Source organism: Dufourea novaeangliae, unplaced genomic scaffold (assembly GCF_001272555.1).
Source record: "Dufourea novaeangliae isolate 0120121106 unplaced genomic scaffold, ASM127255v1 scaffold21, whole genome shotgun sequence".
Lineage (NCBI taxonomy): Eukaryota > Metazoa > Arthropoda > Insecta > Hymenoptera > Halictidae > Dufourea > Dufourea novaeangliae.
The window spans coordinates 5,795,678-5,812,953 of NW_015373910.1; the positions used below are offsets into that span (position 1 = coordinate 5,795,678).

Here is a 17,276-nt window from a genome sequence, read left to right on the forward strand (position 1 = left end):
TTTAAACATTAGAAATTGGGATATTCCTTTATAGGAACAGGAATTAGGAATATTCAAATTTGGGGATATAATTTAGGAGTATATATTCCTTCTTTTTTATTATCTATAATCTCTGTTCTACTCATTAGCAGCTTCAGGTTTACATAAGATTAGAGCACAGATAAAAAACGAATTTTCATCTGTCACCTTCGTTAATTAAAATTCACGACCTGTAAGGATACTTGGAAGTCCCAATTAAACATATCTACAACATATAATCTCTCCAACGCCCACATTTTATGAACACTGTTGCCCTTCTTTCGACTTCACCCCAAAAGGAAACTCCCAAAATAGAATGAAATCTTCGGATCAATTTCCTATCATTAAATTACACGAATAATTCCTGCCGTCAGATACCAACTAACACACGTTCGAAGTGGCACGAAATTACCGTCGTATAACTGTTTCCTATTCAGGGACCACAAACATTGAGAAAAATAAAAAAACAAAAATGGAATTTCATCGTCGAACTGCTGTTGCCAGTGGTGTTGCTCAACACCGCAAGCAGTTCGCATAACTGTCCCTCTGTTCCGCGGTAACACGGGGAATACAAGGGAAAAAAAAGCGTCAGAATTTTCATCACCGAAGTCCTGCCTGCCGTCAACGGACGGCCAACAATGCAAGGTGGTTCGTATAACTGTTTGCTCTGGACCGCTAGATCGACGCTGTGGGACGGAGAAGGAAGGTTCGAGATCGACGAAGAGAAGGGACGCACTCTAGAAATCGTCAAACGAATGAAAAAGGAGCGGACACGCGACCGAATTCAAGATCGTCGTTAGAGCGGTTATGTCGGGACTTTGTCCCGTTGTTTGGAGTTTGTGCGTGTCCCACTTGGTACTACGATATCGGGATACACGAAGGGAATTGATGAGAAATATTCAGAACCTTTTGTCGCCTAAGAATTCTTTGATCACAGCCATTTTATACGTACACTTCAATTGAGATTCAAGTCATAGAGGTTCAAGACGTAGAAGGTCAAGTCATAGATCTTCAAGTCATAGATCTTCAAGTCATAGATCCTCAAGTCATAGATCCTCAAGTCATAGATCCTCAAGTCATAGATCTTCAAGTCATAGATCCTCAAGTCATAGATCCTCAAGTCATAGATCCTCAAGTCATAGATCTTTAAGTCATAGATCTTCAAATCTTAAAGGTTCAAGTCGTAGATGTTCAAGTCGCAGAGATTCACGTCGTAGAGGTTAAAGTCATAGGTCTTCAAGTTTTAAACGTTCAAGTCTTAGATCTTTAAGTCGTAAGATAAAAGTGTGATAAAGCATATACTTCACACTTTAGTTGAGATTCAGGTCGTGTTGGTTTTAGTCGTATAGTTTCGAGTCGTAGAGATTCAACTCATAATAATTCAAGTAGTATAGATAAAGTTGCATTTATAGAGGAAACACCTCTTCATACTAGTCTCCATGAACTCCTTTTGAATTGTTCAGAATTCCTCTAATAATATTCAGTCCACGGGCCTCTGCTTTGTTTTAAATTCATTCTGGGAACCAGGCCAGCTTCTCCCCGGTCGCATTTAACGTTTCAGCTCGGCGAGATCAGTTTTTTTCTTTTTCTCGAACAATCGCCGACAGTGAACATTTATTCGCGAACGTCGAATCGGAGTATTAATAATACAGATCGATTTACCTCCTTCTCCTATTCCAAGCTTGCAATCTCGCCGTTGAATCCGTTCAATCGAGGTATTAAATCCGCGAGCTTTTCGCGGTGCTCTCTCTGTTTCTGTCTTGCGATATTAATAAAATGGGCACGTCGAGAGGGACAGCCAGGTAACGGCGGAGGGGATAGAGCGTGGAACGACAGGATAAAAGTATTGGCAGCAATATCAGTAAACTGCATCTGGTGGTGGTGCTGCTGCATGTGCATCTGCATTGGCTTGCATCCCGACCCACTTTTATCTCCTTTTTTTTCTGGACCAGTTGGCCGCACCTGCCGGTCAGGAACATTTTCGAACACGCGTTCCCAGAGTCCTTTCATTTTTTTCTCTGCCCCTCCTACACATTGTCTTTCTCTCTCTATTTCACGAGCTCCCTGTGTCGAGAATCAAGGCTCGCCACACGTTCCTCTCTGTTTTTCTCCCTGGAAATTCAAATTTTTCGTTCACGGCTGTGAGCTTCGATCGAGCTTTTACACGACTAAAAAACAACAGACAGGTTTATCGCTGTTATAAAAGTGCGAAGACACAGTGGCAAACATTCCTTAGTTACGTAAGAATATATTCTATCGTTTCAGTATTCTATATTCTATCGCGAGTAAACACTGTAATAATAGGCGGGGCTGTACAGACAAAAAGGTGTAAACAGACAAAACGCGTATCAGGTGTTTCAACCGCGGTTTTATTGGCTTAGCTCTCCGCGACTCGTGTTCCTTGCATCCTAGCCGAGAAGCCTTAAATTCGCCTCGCCACGTTCGGATTACGCGTTTCTTCGTCTAGACAACAGCCCACATGGGGGGGGGGGAACCGTTCCAAGTCCGGCGAAGGTGCGCCCCGCTAATTCAGGTGTCATTTGTGCCCCTTTCACTGGAAAAATTCCGCTCGAGCGGCACACCAGGAATTGCCACGTTACCCGAGACGATTATCCGCACGAGTTCGCGTTCATCTTGGCACGTGTTCGTCGAAAAATTCATCCTAAAGGCTTAAGAGGTCTTTATAGGATTCTATTGTTGCAGGAAAAGTTTTTTAATTAGGGGTACAATTGAATAGCAAGTGATTATTCTTATAGAGTCTAGACACTTTGTTTTCTTAAAGAAACTTTTATTAATCCTTTGTCTTACGATTTTATTGGCGTTTACAGTGTCCAGAATTATTTTATTGTTTTACTCCCAACATATTTACAGAATACCAAAGTGTGTAAAACGATTTAAAAAAGATTAGTAAAGTGTCATTAACAATCAGGTCGCTCGATAAAGTACAGTTTTCTTCGTCCAGGTAACACTATACACCTGCATATTTATTTAATGCCCAATAATCGTGATCACACCAACGTTCCTCCACTTGCAACACTCTGTACAATATTCTCCTACGATCAGACATGTTCTCCTCGCATTTCTTCGCGAACTCTCGCTTTCACAACGATCCCAGTCGTCGTTCGAGGCGGCCAGAGCTGCGAAATTGCACGAAATTATCGCGAAGAATCGAGCTGGAATTAAATAGACGAATTATAGTGCGACTTGTCGGGGAGAGAACAAATGAAAATCGTACTGGATTCGTCGAGAAGCGTGAATAGAATCGTCTGATTGCGTCATCGGCGAGAGTATTATACTCTCTGGAACGAAATGATCGAGGAGACACGAAGCCAGGAAAAGAAAGAAACAAGGTAAACGATTCGTCGATGTTATCGGTGATAGATAGACGATAGTTTACACGATTATTAAGCGTGATTAGCTCTTAACAGGATACTCCCTAGTGAAGAACGATCGATCGAATCGCGTTGGCGAACGCGGAAGCAGAAGAGCGTGTAGATCCGATCGTGACGGAAATAAGAATAAAGGATTCACCTGACTCGGTGAAAACGGACAAAAAAAAAAAAAAAAACGCGGCGCTAGAAGCACCGGAAGATGGGGACAATAGGCCGGAAGAGAGACGTACCGAACGAGCGTTTGGACGTTTCTTTTATTTATCTATCGTTCTCCATTTTGTAGCTATCGCTGGAATATCCTATTTTTCATAGACGAATAGACTAACAGTCTGTTTGGAGTATTTTTATTCCGGGCTGTTATAGTGGTCTGAAAAAAAGTACTTTTGATTCGTGGTATCGTTAGTTCGTGTTATGGGGAATTGGATTCTGGAAGGATGATTATTGAAGTATTCAGGAATGAGAAGTAGTAGTCAGAAATGGGAATTAGTATTCAGGAATGAGTGGTGTAATACATATTCAGAAATGACTGGAATAGTTAATTTTGTTTACAATATGGAATACAATATTTTTGTTTTTTTCCCCACTTATTTGTACTTTTTTTTCCACTTCAATATTTTGAAGTAGTTTAATATATTAATCGTTCGAAGTAAATTGGTAAAATTGATAAAAAGTATAAAGAGCCATATAGAGTCTCAGCTAGATACTTTTTATTTTTTTTTCTTACTAAGATAAAACGAGATCGTGAGCCTCGCGGTGTTCCAGAACGAGGAGTGTGGAGAACAGGCTCGTGCCACGATATCCTCCCATTAGCTTATTATTTTTATCGATGTAATTTACGGTTACCATTATGCATTTCCAGCCACGGCGCTTATAGTCGGTTACGGATGTTAACTGGAACTTGAAAATCCATTGCGAACCGTTTCTGTGGATCGCATGGCGCGTGAGTAAATAGGTTGCTGCGTTTATCGTTCTTATTCGTCTTTTTCGTCAGATGGATGGAGGGAGTCTCGTTGATCTGGTGTTAATATTAATTTTGCTGGAATAGAAACAGGTTTGACACGGTTATTGGTGTCATTTTCTTTTGGACATTGTTTGTTATAGACTTACATGCTATTACCTTTTTCTTTGGGCACTAAGAAATGTATAAAAGAGGTGACATACACATTTTTTAAAGAAATTAAAGCGTAATGAAGTTGATAGAATCTCTGGTTTACTTGAAGCTTGATAGATCCTTTAGTAGATGAAATAAATCCCTTCGAATCATTCCACAAAAATTTATATTTGTGTGAACATCCATGGCCTAATTATTACCAGGAGAAGGTGTTAATATTGAAGTTATTTTAGATGGTATTAATTTTCAAGTTACGTAATCCATAAAAATTTACATTTGCGTGAACATCCATGACCTAATTATCACTGTGAGAAGGTATTAAGTTCGAAGTTAAAAATTGATACTTGCGTGAACATCCATGGCCTAATTATTCGTAGGACGAGCTGTTAATTTTGAAGTTAATTTCGAAAATATTAATTATAAGAGAATCCGTAAAAATTGATATTTCTGTGAACGTCCATAGCTTAACTAATACCAGTAAAAGGTATTTGTTTTGAAAAAAAAAAAAAAACAAAAAATTAAAAAACCTACATGAGAGATCTTTTGTTCCACTTCAATTTCAATGGACTCCCCGTTAAAAATGTGACCTCGTGCGCATTGTGTATTTACAGTAGCATTTCGTACGCGACAGTCTGATATTCGTCAACGGGCATTATGTTTAATGAACGTGGCCAGAAATCTCGGTATCTCTCGTAATCCTCGTTATCCGTGAAACGCGGCAGCCTGGAAAGAGAGATTAATCGCGTTCCGGCGCGAAACTGGAATACGCAACCAGCCGCGGATATTTGCATATATGCGCGCGCTCGTTAGGGCTTTAGGCCACTTCTTTGCCAAGGTTGGCCGATCGTTTTTCTTAACGAGCTTTTTCGAAATAAGAAAAACACATAAACTTGTCCCAGCTCTTAATTGTCGACGATAATTGCCTCTTATCGCGACCGATTAATCGGCGGTGTTGTTCAATTTCTCTCGGCGTCGCCGCAGGTTTCCTCGAGGCGTGATTCTGGGGTTTTTCATTTGGGAAACTGGATCGACGTGAATATTTGCATACATTTAAATCGTTTCTGGAGTCCTGAGATTGTCAGTTTCTGGACATTTTCAGGATTTATTGTGTTTTTTGTTTTCTTAAAATTCTCTTCTCATTTGTCTTCTGTATTTTAAAATTCTTCGATTTTTAGGAACATCGAATATCGTCGAAAATAATATTTTTTCTCCTTTGATTTCCCTTCATTTTACACTATCTCAAAAAATTCTCAAGACGTCCTATTACGTCAACCGCTCTCAGCTTTTGTTTCTGAAAAGTCGTATTACTACGATATCCGACATGAAAATGTTAACAGTAGACGACTACTGTTTAGACAGTCTGCTTCGACCAAATTAAATTAATACCTTGTTATCTGCTCTCGGGCCTGGAGCACGCCTCGTTTTCCCCATAATTGGTAATGACACAGTCGTCTGTAATTTGGCGAATGAAATCATTCGGGTTCCTCTCTCCTACAGAAGAAACTTGATCCGTAAGTGCGCCGACAGTGATTGGACGTTTATGGCATGTTCAGTGAACGTGGAAATTACAGTAAAAGCCTCTAATAAGCTTCCAATCTGGTTCGTTAACAAAAGTTTCTATTGCAAAATCCAAATTAAATAAATACTGTATTTGTCAGAAATCGTATTGTTAATAGAGTAATTGTATTCGTTTCGGTTAGGTTTGGGTTTTAGCGAGTAGAAAGGGAAAAAGGAGAGGGCAAATAAAGCGAGAGGGCAAATAAAGCGAGAGGGCCTAGAAAAAGCAGGATCGTTCGCGAAGAAACGATCGATCGTGAAGTGCCAGCCCCAAGGCGCATCGGTAACGCGTTTCTCCTTTCATTTTCAGCCTGTGCGGTAGTGATCGTGGCCTCGAAGCGAGTCCTTTTACGGCGGGGGACGAGCCATCGAAAGCGGAGACACCACCACCACCCCCTCCGTTCTCTCCATCCTCGACTTTGGCCCACAGACGCGAAAGGAGGCGCGCGTCGACGGAAAAACGAGAAGGACGAGGAGAAGAAGAAGCATCATTGGGTGAGCCGAAGACGGCCGGCAGGTACAGAGCCTCCAGCATGGAATAAAGGGGACGGTGGAGGCTCGATGATCATAAACCGAGAGAGGATCCAGGGAACGAAAGATCGTGGTTGGCACTGGATAGGGCCAGGTAAAGCCAGGATGAAGTGATCTTGAAGCCACAAATAGAAAGAGGATATAGGAAACATTGAAGAGAAGAAACTTGGAAGATCCTGAGGACCCATTTTGTCACTGGGTGGAACGAAGATTGTAAGGGATATCTCGATGAAGGAAACGAAAGGAGCAGAAAGCTTGTAGGCCAATAAAGAAGGCTAGGATTAGAAAATTGCAGAAGGATAGAGACGACTTGGCTATTCGCCAGATCGAAGAAGAACCGCAGAAAAAATTCAGGGGATCTTGGGATCTCTGGTCTGACTATCGTTGCAGGGGAAATCTTCGATGAAGGAAATGGAACAAACAGAAAGCTTATAGACTAATAAAGAAGGAGAGAATTAGAAAATTTCAGAGGGACAGAGAAGACGAGATCTGAACAGTCTCGCAGGAATAACAAATTGAGAACAGAAATACTATAATTGCATGGTGAATCTTGACGAAGCCAACGAAAGAAGCAAAAACCTCCTAGACTAACAAAAAATAACAAGATTAGGAAATTTCAAAAGGATAGAAAGGCCTTGGTTACCCACGAGATCTGAGCAATCTCAGAAAAACTCAGGAGTCAAAGATCCTGAGGACCTCTTGTCACCGAGCCTATCATTGGACGGGACATTAAGACGATAAAAACTCAAAGACTAATAAAGAAGAACGGGCTTAGAAAATTGCCAAAGGGATAGAGATCAGAAGAAACTCAGAAAAAATTCAGTAATCACTGAAGAAAGGCCTAAATGCCAGATGAAAGGTAGAATGTAAAGGGATCCAGGAAGGGGACGAGAGGTGGCTGATCCTGAAGGATTGCTCGTCCCGGGGGGTAGTCGAGGCGATATCAGAAAGTGAAAATTGATTGGAGGAGAGCTGAAGAGGGATCGATACCAGGGGGAAACGCGGCGAAGGGAAGCTAAATGCCAGATAAAGGGGCGATCGTGGAGAAAGAAGCAGAGGTCTAGTGGAACAGGGGGAGGGAACCGTCGAGGGAGAGGAATGGGTGCCGGGATGGGCAGGAGCGGGACGAGCGGCGGTTTCCTCGAGGCGCTTCCTACGGGAACGCCGCTCCACGTGGCGATGCTGGGACTGGACAGTGCTGGGAAAACCACAGCCCTGTATCGGCTCAAGTTCGACCAATATCTGAACACCGTGCCCACCATCGGGTTCAACTGCGAGAGAATTCGCGGTGGCATCGGAAAAGCGAAAGGTACTTGACATTGTTTCTTACATTTTTGACTTTGCAGCTGTTTTGCAGATTTTTTTTTACGTGAAGTAACTTTTCACATTAACTTTCACTTAACCTGCTAACTGCATTGGTGTACTGGGCCATTCCACGTGAAATCGAACACTTTTTGGAGCACGATATCGGATTTTGTTCAAATTTAGATATGTTGTAGTCTTTAGGGATATACAAATGTATCTTGAAGGATTTTTAAAGATTTCAGAGCTGTTTGAAATTTAGTGGCAACCTTTTTTCAATAAACTATAAGTATCGGACTAACGAACTGATCGAAATAAAATTAAATACAATTATTTCAGTTAGAAGCATTATATTTTTTAACCATTTATTTTGTAATTGTTTACAAGAAATGTAATTTTATGATAGCGAGGCAGTATTGAAAAAGTTTTGACGACTCACAATAACGAATAGGACTTAAAGATTATCTTCGCGTTATTCTTCAAATGAACACTAAAATTCAACTCACGAAATAGCCCAGTATACCATTCCAATCGAGTACAAAATTACCCAAGACTCAGGCAAACTAATCTCTCCAATCTCCCAATTTGTCATCGATTATTTCCACTAAACCTCCCATCTGCGCTTAATAGACCGGAAGGAGGATGTTCCCAGGACACCGTACGATCTAGAATCCTTGAAAGAGGACATTATCAGAAGGGTCCATCATTTTTGTGCATGTGTGAAACAATCGAGTCGTTCTTTCAATCCCATCAGTTAATTTTCTTCGCAAAAGGCTGGGAAATGAATGGATTCCCGTTCATTGTCTGTCACAGGTGTGAATTTTCTCGTGTGGGATGTGGGCGGGCAAGAGAAGCTTCGACCGTTGTGGAAGTCGTACACACGTTGCACAGACGGTATCATCTTCGTGGTGGACTCGTGCGATGCTGAGCGGCTCGAGGAGGCTAAGATGGAGCTGACCAGAACAGCCAGGAGCCCAGACAATGCGGGCGTGCCGATTCTGATCCTGGCCAACAAACAGGATCTACCAGGTGAGCCACGTGAGGGCCTTATCCTCCCCCACTCGTACGCAAGTCGCGTTCCGTGGCCCCTTTTCGAAACGAGATCGCGCTCGTGACATAATCTCGATCCTCCTGTTACGATGTTTTTTTTTATTTTTTCGTTGGTGGGCCTTTGAACAGATTTCGGGAGACCTTTCCATTCGACATACAGGGTGAATCACGAATCTTGATCAGTAGAAATTACTTTATTATTAGCAGTCCGATCGAAAATGTTTTTATTAAGTATAGCACAGTTTCAAGAGAGATTCAACGTGATTATAACAAATTTTTTGTCAACTCTTTTTTTTTTTTATGATTTTTACCAAAGTACAGTAAAGTATCGGTAATCGATCCCTTGAAACATTCTGGAATAGTCGCGAATACTTTTCTCAGACCTCTTGGTTAACAGCTACCATTTTATTTATCAGAGATGAATAATGATTTACACATATTTAGAGTACAGGAAGACCTCGATAAATGTTCGAGACACGTAATAACAATTTATATACCCGAATGCACTAACGTGTAACTGGACTATTCGAACATAATACTAAACATAACTCGTTTGTATAAGAATAGACAAGATAAATGTAAATGGAACGTTATCGTACTTTTATTGAACGCTATATTAGTACACAATGAGAATCACTGTACTCCTTACCGTATTTCTAAAGTTTCCTTCCTGTTCTCCGATGTTCTAAATCGCTTTACCCTTTATAGTCGAGAACAGCGCGCTTTCCGGGATCGTTTCGATGGAAATTGCTTCGATATTGACTCCGACAGTCGGTTTCCCCGCCGGAAAATAGAATCGTCTTTGAAGTCTTAAGAGTGTAGAAGCAACCGACTCGTGAAAACACTGCTCTGTATCAGTTCGAAGTGTACGGCTTCGCTGGACAGACTGTGACTACACTTGACCGCGATTTATAGTGGAATATATTTAGATTCTAAATCACAATCTTCATCGAGTGCCGACTCTTCATCTTCTCAATAGGTTCCTTCTAATAATAACCGAAAAAAAAAAAAAAAAGATTCCGTCAAAGAGAGCTTGATATAAAATTGTTAAGACAAGCTATATATACTGTAAACCCATTTGGATCGTCCGTTGCGTAACTAAACCCGTGTATTGAATACTGTATATCATCCACGAGGATTACTACACAGACTTATACCTTGTTACCTGCAATATTGGTCTCCAAATCCTGTATTCCGGATCAGCTGCGAATTTCATCCCTCGACGGACTAAATCAATTCACGAAATCCTTTATAAACCTTGGTCGGAATCCCAAAACAGAAGATACCTATCGTCCTCGGACAATTAGAAGATCAAGATTTTCCTCATTCGATTGTGATCACTCTACACAAAAACTGATAAGCATTTTAATTTGATAAAACTCTACTGATAGGCACATTCCTTATCTGCCAAGAAGACTTTCATCCTGTAAATAACAATTGTTGCTTCAAAATCATCGTACCTGGTTAAACTATCTACTCCATCTCTATCATCGATTAAGAACCTAAGAAGATCCACCATGCATCCTTAGTTCACAGACCGCTAAAGAACATTCATCACACCTGGTCAGCCATAAATCCTTTCACTTCATGCACGTAAATTCTTCACCCTACCTAGTCACACTCAAGTTCATCAGGATCACCGATCAAGAGCCTAAAATGATCCTGCTCGGCCACCATTCACTGCTAAGCACTCTGGTCAACTAAAAAACCTTCCACCTCATGCACAGGACCATTGATCAAGAACCTAAGAAGATCAGCTACCATTCCGAAGAAGATCCTCCTCAGCTACGATTCCTTACCAAAGAAGATCCTCCTCAGTCACGATTACTTTCCAAAGAAGATCCTCCTCAGCCACGATTACTTACCAAAGAAGATCCTCCACAGCTATCATTCTTTACCAAAGAAGATCCTCCTCAGCGTGATTACTTTCCAAAGAAGATCCTCCTCAGCCACGATTGCTTACCAAAGAAGATCCTCCTCAGCCACGATTACTTTCCAAAGAAGATCCTCCTCAGCCACAATTACTTTCCAAAGAAGATCCTCCTCAGCCATGATTACTTTCCAAAGAAGATCCTCCACAGCTATCATTCTTTACCAAAGAAGATCCTCCTCAGCGCGATTACTTTCCAAAGAAGATCCTCCTCAGCGCGATTACTTTCCAAAGAAGATCCTCCACAGCTATCATTCTTTACCAAAGAAGATCCTCCTCAGCGCGATTACTTTCCAAAGAAGATCCTCCTCAGCACGATTACTTTCCAAAGAAGATCCTCCTCAGCCACGATTGCTTACCAAAGAAGATCCTCCACAGCTATCATTCTTTACCAAAGAAGATCCCCCTCAGCACGATTACTTTCCAAAGAAGATCCTCCTCAGCAACGATTGCTTACCAAAGAAGATCCTCCACAGCTATCATTCTTTACCAAAGAAGATCCTCCTCAGCCACGATTACTTTCCAAAGAAGATCCTCCTCAGCCACGATTGCTTACCAAAGAAGATCCTCCTCAGCCACGATTGCTTACCAAAGAAGATCCTCCACAGCCACGATTCCTTGCCAAACAAGACGACCTCAACTCTAATTCCCAGTTCTATCCAACTGACCAAGCAATATTCCCAACTGTCCACAGGTGCAAAAGAGGTTGGCGAGCTAGAGAAGCACCTTGGTGTCCTGGAGCTGGCAGGTATGCCAGGAAGCTCGTGCATCAGGGTTCAACCAGCCTGCGCGATTACCGGCGAGGGCCTCCACGAGGGTCTGGACACTCTATACCAGCTGATCCTGAAGCGGCGTAAGCTCGCGAAACTGAACCGAAAACGGGCCAGGTAGGCCAGGGCCTCGGAGGACTGCACGTGCGTCTTCTGATATTGTCAGTCGCGGACAGTCTCTCCATTGGCGCCAGCTACACCCTCTGTGGTGTCTTCTTCCTCGACATCCGCGTCGTCGCGCGACGTCCGCGAGGTGCTCGAGTGAACCCATGTGCCCCGTTGCTCATCACGCGGAACAATTGTTTCTTTTCGATCGCCTTTCGCGTCGGCGAGAACCACACAATTGACGTTGTTCCCCGACCGGTGATGATCATCGATTTTCGGCCAGCGTTGTTGCTCTGCTGCGACGTTCTCTGCCGAGTCAAGCTGGTGTTTTCGAGACGACGGGGACCTGAACACAGTTGGATTCGTCGAGGTTCGGTAACCTTGAAATTGGTCCCTGAGCATCTCAGTCTTCCTTTGTTCGAGGTCTGATTGAAGAGGAATAGAAGCAATTTTTGGGAGCAGGATGAGTTCTGAAGATACAATCGACTCGAAGAAATGGAGTCTAGATGTGTTCACCAGCTGTTGTCTTTTTGTATCAGGATGGATTCCTTCAGAGGATGATCAGTGGACGCGATCATCGAAGATACGAGTGACTTAAAGAAATGGATTTAGGTATGTCCATCAACTGTTGTCTTTTTGTATCGATCAGGATGGACGAAGATCGCTTCAGAGATCAGTAGAAGTACGAGTAGCTCGAATAAATGGGGTCTAGATGCGTCCACCAGCTGTTGTCTTTTTTTATCGATCAGGATGGATCCCTTCAGAGGATGATCCATGGACGTGATCATCGAGGTTGCAGGTTTTCTAAGAGGATCAAGAGATAGAGAAACGGAATCGTAAGAACTACGTGGTTAAGCCGTGACCAAGTTGTTTCTTGGACGACAACGAAACAAGTGCTTCGTCGACTCTAACATAGAAGCTCTATTTTACCAAAATTCGAAAGCGTTCTTTTGGGGATATACTACTTCGTAACGACGCTAATGATGTTTTCGCCCGAGACGCTCGGTTTTGTTATCGATAACGAGGCTGGGACGCCTGTTTTGTTACCGAGAAGAGGTCAACCGGGAGGTTCCGCGATAACACGACTGCCTCGTCGACTGATAACGATGACGCGGGACCAGTCGTATTAATAACAATGACGACTTTCGTGGAAAACAACAAAGATGTATCAATGGGAACGACGTCTTGGAATAGGAACAATGAAGAAACAATCATTTTGGTGATGGGACTGATCGCGTAGAGAACGCAACACCCTTGAATGATAGATGAATCTTCATTCTTCAGGGTTTCTAATCTGGTTAAATTTCATTCCAAGACCCAGATAATCAAATCGATCCTGGTCCCATCACCGCTCGTCAGACCAAGGGTCTTTTTTTCTACGATTCACGTGTATATCAACCACGTGTATAGCCTGGTTGATCGATCCATAGGGGAAGATCTCGAGTACAATCGTCTGGAAGCAAAGAGAGATCGTCGACCTAGCCACGGTCTCTCGAAGCCGCGTAAAATGGAATATTTGTATCTCTAACAATCATCGTATTATACCGTGCTAGGAACACTCGGTAGTACGCGTTTATTGGGTAGACTTCGAGGTGAATATCGTGGACACCTAGGTGTCCCGGCGATGACCGTGCCTCTTCGGATTTTTGCACCTTTATACGTTGTAACGTGAAGAAGAACGACCGCGTTAGGGTGTCGCGGGCCCCAATCCCCCCACCGTGTAAAACGATTTTTGTAAAACGATGTGATAACAATCCCAGAACCCTAACCCTTGTAACTAGCGTATAATCGCGTGTGTATACATATTGCGCGAATAATTCTTGCCGTTTTTGTGTGGCGTCTTATGGACCAAGCGGCACGAATCATTTGGGCATCGTCTGTGGTTCGATCGGTTAATTCTTGCTGGTTATACAGGGTGTCCCACTCAACGTGAGTACCTTAAATATTCCACTTGCTTGTTGAAGATAGAAGAGGCAAATATTATTTGGTTGCAAAGGGAAAATACTGTGATAATCAAAGCATTGTTCTCAAGGCCATATTTTTCGAAATTTCAACCTCGGAATTCAAGCCTTGAGAATTTTTTCTCACGGAAGATCGTCCTCAGCCACGATTCCATTCGAGAATTTTTTCTCACGGTATTTAGCCCTTCCAAACGAATAATAATTTCCTCTCGGATTTTTTTTCTATCATCGAAAACAAGTGAAATATTTAAGGTACTCACATTGGGTGGTACACCCTGTATATGGGCGTCGTATGGACCCAGCGGCACGAATCATCCGAGGGTAGATATTGCTTCAATGATTCTTCCCGATCGTATATGATTGGTTAATCGATTCAGCGGTAAGAATTGTCAGCGTACAGTGTGTACACGTGTACCTGTATATTTGTACTCGTTGTCTGTCGTGCTATATAGCCCGGGGAAGAAGAGGACAGGAGTGAGCTCGTGGAAGAAGCGAACCGATCGTTTTGAGCTTCGAAACCATATACATATCTCGAGGAAGTCGAACGGTGCTGCTCTCGATGATCGTTGGATCGTGATACGTTACATATATATATATATGTAAAAATATACATATATCGTTTTTTAGGGAAGCTAAAGTGATTCGTTGAGTTGTTTTCCCGATGTGTTACGCGTTTGATTGCGAGTTTATTCGAATAGTACGAGTCGATTCGTCGTTCGATCGGACCTGTCTTCACTTTGGGGCCAGTGATGGGCGAGATTTGCTGGCTCGATTCAGAATCATTAGTGTCTGAGTACTGGAATGTTATTTTTGGTGGTAGACTGTGGATTTCTGTGCGAAATCACGTTTACAAATAAACGAAACAGGAAGAGGAATTTACCTTCTTTCTTCTATTAAGAGGTACGTGAATCGTTGCTTCATTAATTTCACTGTTTCTGATTTTCTTATAAAAACCACAATGTTCAGATACATCTGTTCAGGAATGCATTCTGGACTGCATAAAATCTACAGTCAAATTTTTCTACCATTAAAATTCAGCTCTTGTGTGAAAAGTGTATACGAAATCTTGAAGGAAGAAAATTCTGTTCGTTGTTTACAAGTATGTCGATTAGAGAAGAAAATTATTCTGCCCGTATCTGAATGAAACTAGGATCGATTCTCGATCTCGCGATAGTTCGAACGAAAGAGCTCAAAACGGTGTGCGCTCGTGGTTCCTTGCCAGGTGGTAATATCGAGATCCCTCTGAAATACGCACTTCTGGGAGCGAGTAGTTCTTATCGACCATCTTGTCAGACTTTCTTCTTCGGTTTTTTTTCTTTCTATTTTCAAAAGCTGCGTTTCCGTGTGCGTAACGATCGGCGCGGAGAACTCGCATATACACTCGAGACACTGCTCGAGGGTTTCGAGTACGTTCCTCGAGTTAAGCTGCGTCTGCACTATACAGAAAAATTATCAAACTTGGAAAAACAGACAGAAAATTGTTATATAACATTTTTTGTGGTATATGCAAGTTACATGTCATCCATCAAGTCTGTCACCATTATTGACTCTTTGTTTTACGATTTTTTTGAAGCTTACCGTCTCGAGAATGTCTTTATTGTTATTAGTTTTCTAGAAATAAAAGGAATTCTCTACTAATCGCAGGTGCACATTTATTCTAAAAGTGAAATGTTAATGTTAGCTAAATAGTGTTTCACTTCTTTATTGAATCCCTTATTGAAATTGTCAAAAAGGGGTTAATAATGAAATGCGAAATGTTATACAAACTTGTTAAAAGGTGTAATCTTGTAACAAGTTATAAAAATATGTTGTATAACAATTTGTTTTACAACACTTTTTTGTTGTATAGTACAGACGCAGCTTTAAATAGACGGGAACGGTGGTTCAACGATACTCGAAATCGCTTCCCACGCGATGGAATATCGTTATCTACCCCTTCGAATCGGGGTTGCTAGCTTTTCCTGGCTCAAGAAAGGGGAGATTAGTCAGGAAGTACCAAAGCTCGAGTTTGTATTGATCTTTCCGCGTTTTTCGGTCGCTGGACTTGTAATTTTTGTTGAAACTGCAGTGGAATGAAAAGTCGATCTTTTTTCGAGGGAAAAAAAGGTGAGAAGATCTACAAAATGATCCAAAGATAATGGACAGTTGTTGGGAAAATTTCGTTAATATAGAATCACCGAAGTTTAGAATCATTTAGAATTCTATTCATGGTCGATGGGAAGTGCGAAGTCTTGAGTATAGGATGCTGGAGTACTCGTCGGTGAGTCATCGTTCGAAACGTGTCGCCAAGAGAAGTGTCGATGAGTCATTAAAACCTTCGGCCGCCTCGAAGGGACTTTTCCGACACCTGTATAAGTGTACAAGAAACACTAAAATGATTTTGTGGATCTTTTCAGATTTTCGGGATGTGTAAAATTTTCTGTTTAATCTTCCGAGAGTTAGAAGGAAGGTGGTCGAGATAGGAACAACTCGCTCCACTAACAATTAGACGCATCTTCACCGCGAAGATCGTTCCACTTCCGGTTTCACGACCGCGAAAACTGGAGATCACCCGCGGAAAATATCGTGCCGAACTTTTCAGATTGTTCACAGTTCTCGTTGCCTCGCCCTTTTAGTCGCGTATTTTTTTCCAAGAATGCAGCATTTCTTCCATACTTTTCCATTGTTCCTTTCCCAAACGTCCAAACTTCGCCCAGATTTAGCACAAAGAAGATATAAAAGGTCGCCAAAATTGATCTCCCAGAACGGGTGCAGAAGAAATAAGAAACAGCGGGAAAGCTTTCTTGTACACGACTTCGCCTTCAATATCCACGAAGATCGTACCTTTTTTTTTTTTTTTTAATTAAAGTATCCAGAGGAAAGGCGATGAAATTGAAGCGGGTAAGAAAGGTCGAAATAAGACAGAGGGAATACGAGTTCTAGGAAAGGTAGAAGCTGAAATCCGAGTACAATTCTGTGCGCAGACTTCGCCTTCGAATGTGTTTCAACGATGGAAGCTTCTTATTGCCAGCAAAGAATTTGAAGCGATCGAAAGAGCTTCCGGAATGGAAATAAATCCTCGAGAAGAATGGAAAATCGAAACAGATCCTGCAATTTTCCTTGAATTCCAAGGAAATTTAACCCTTTCTTACGATCATCAAAGGAATTAACGAAGAAATATAACTCGAAAATTTTCAAAATGTAATTTTTCCATTAACCTATAAAAATATAAAATTTCTATAAAACGATTCTATTGAAGATCGAAATGGGGTTCGAACGGTGGACAAGAGTTTTGCAATTCGAGTGGTTATTTACCGTGTCGTGTGGATCGATATTGAGCCGGTTTGGTGACAGGTAGAGAAAGAAAGGAGGGCTGCAAGACCGGAAATCGTGGTTTGTGGTGAACGATATAGACGCGGGGCCACGTTTGTTATCCGGAAACAACGATCTCCCGTGACGGAAGTCACCGTGGACTCAGGCGAGAAAAAAGACATTGAACGCTCTGAGCGGGAAACATCGTATCCAACACACCTGGTACGATTTCTACCTGTCTTCTGATTTCTTTTTTCG

The 17,276-nt window shown here is 41.9% G+C and overlaps 1 protein-coding gene across 1 annotated transcript in view; it reads left to right on the plus strand.

The window, feature by feature from the left end:
• Positions 1 to 11,828, plus strand: part of LOC107194003 (ADP-ribosylation factor-like protein 4C) — a 36,817-nt gene extending 24,989 nt beyond the window's left edge. Inside the window, exons 2-4 of the mRNA XM_015583556.1 lie at positions 6,389 to 7,918; positions 8,725 to 8,940; positions 11,586 to 11,828. Coding sequence (XP_015439042.1) covers positions 7,708 to 7,918; positions 8,725 to 8,940; positions 11,586 to 11,782 — 624 coding nt within the window. The 5' untranslated portion in view covers positions 6,389 to 7,707 and the 3' untranslated portion in view covers positions 11,783 to 11,828. The remainder of the gene's footprint in view (positions 1 to 6,388; positions 7,919 to 8,724; positions 8,941 to 11,585) is intronic.
• The last annotated feature ends 5,448 nt before the right edge of the window (positions 11,829 to 17,276 follow it).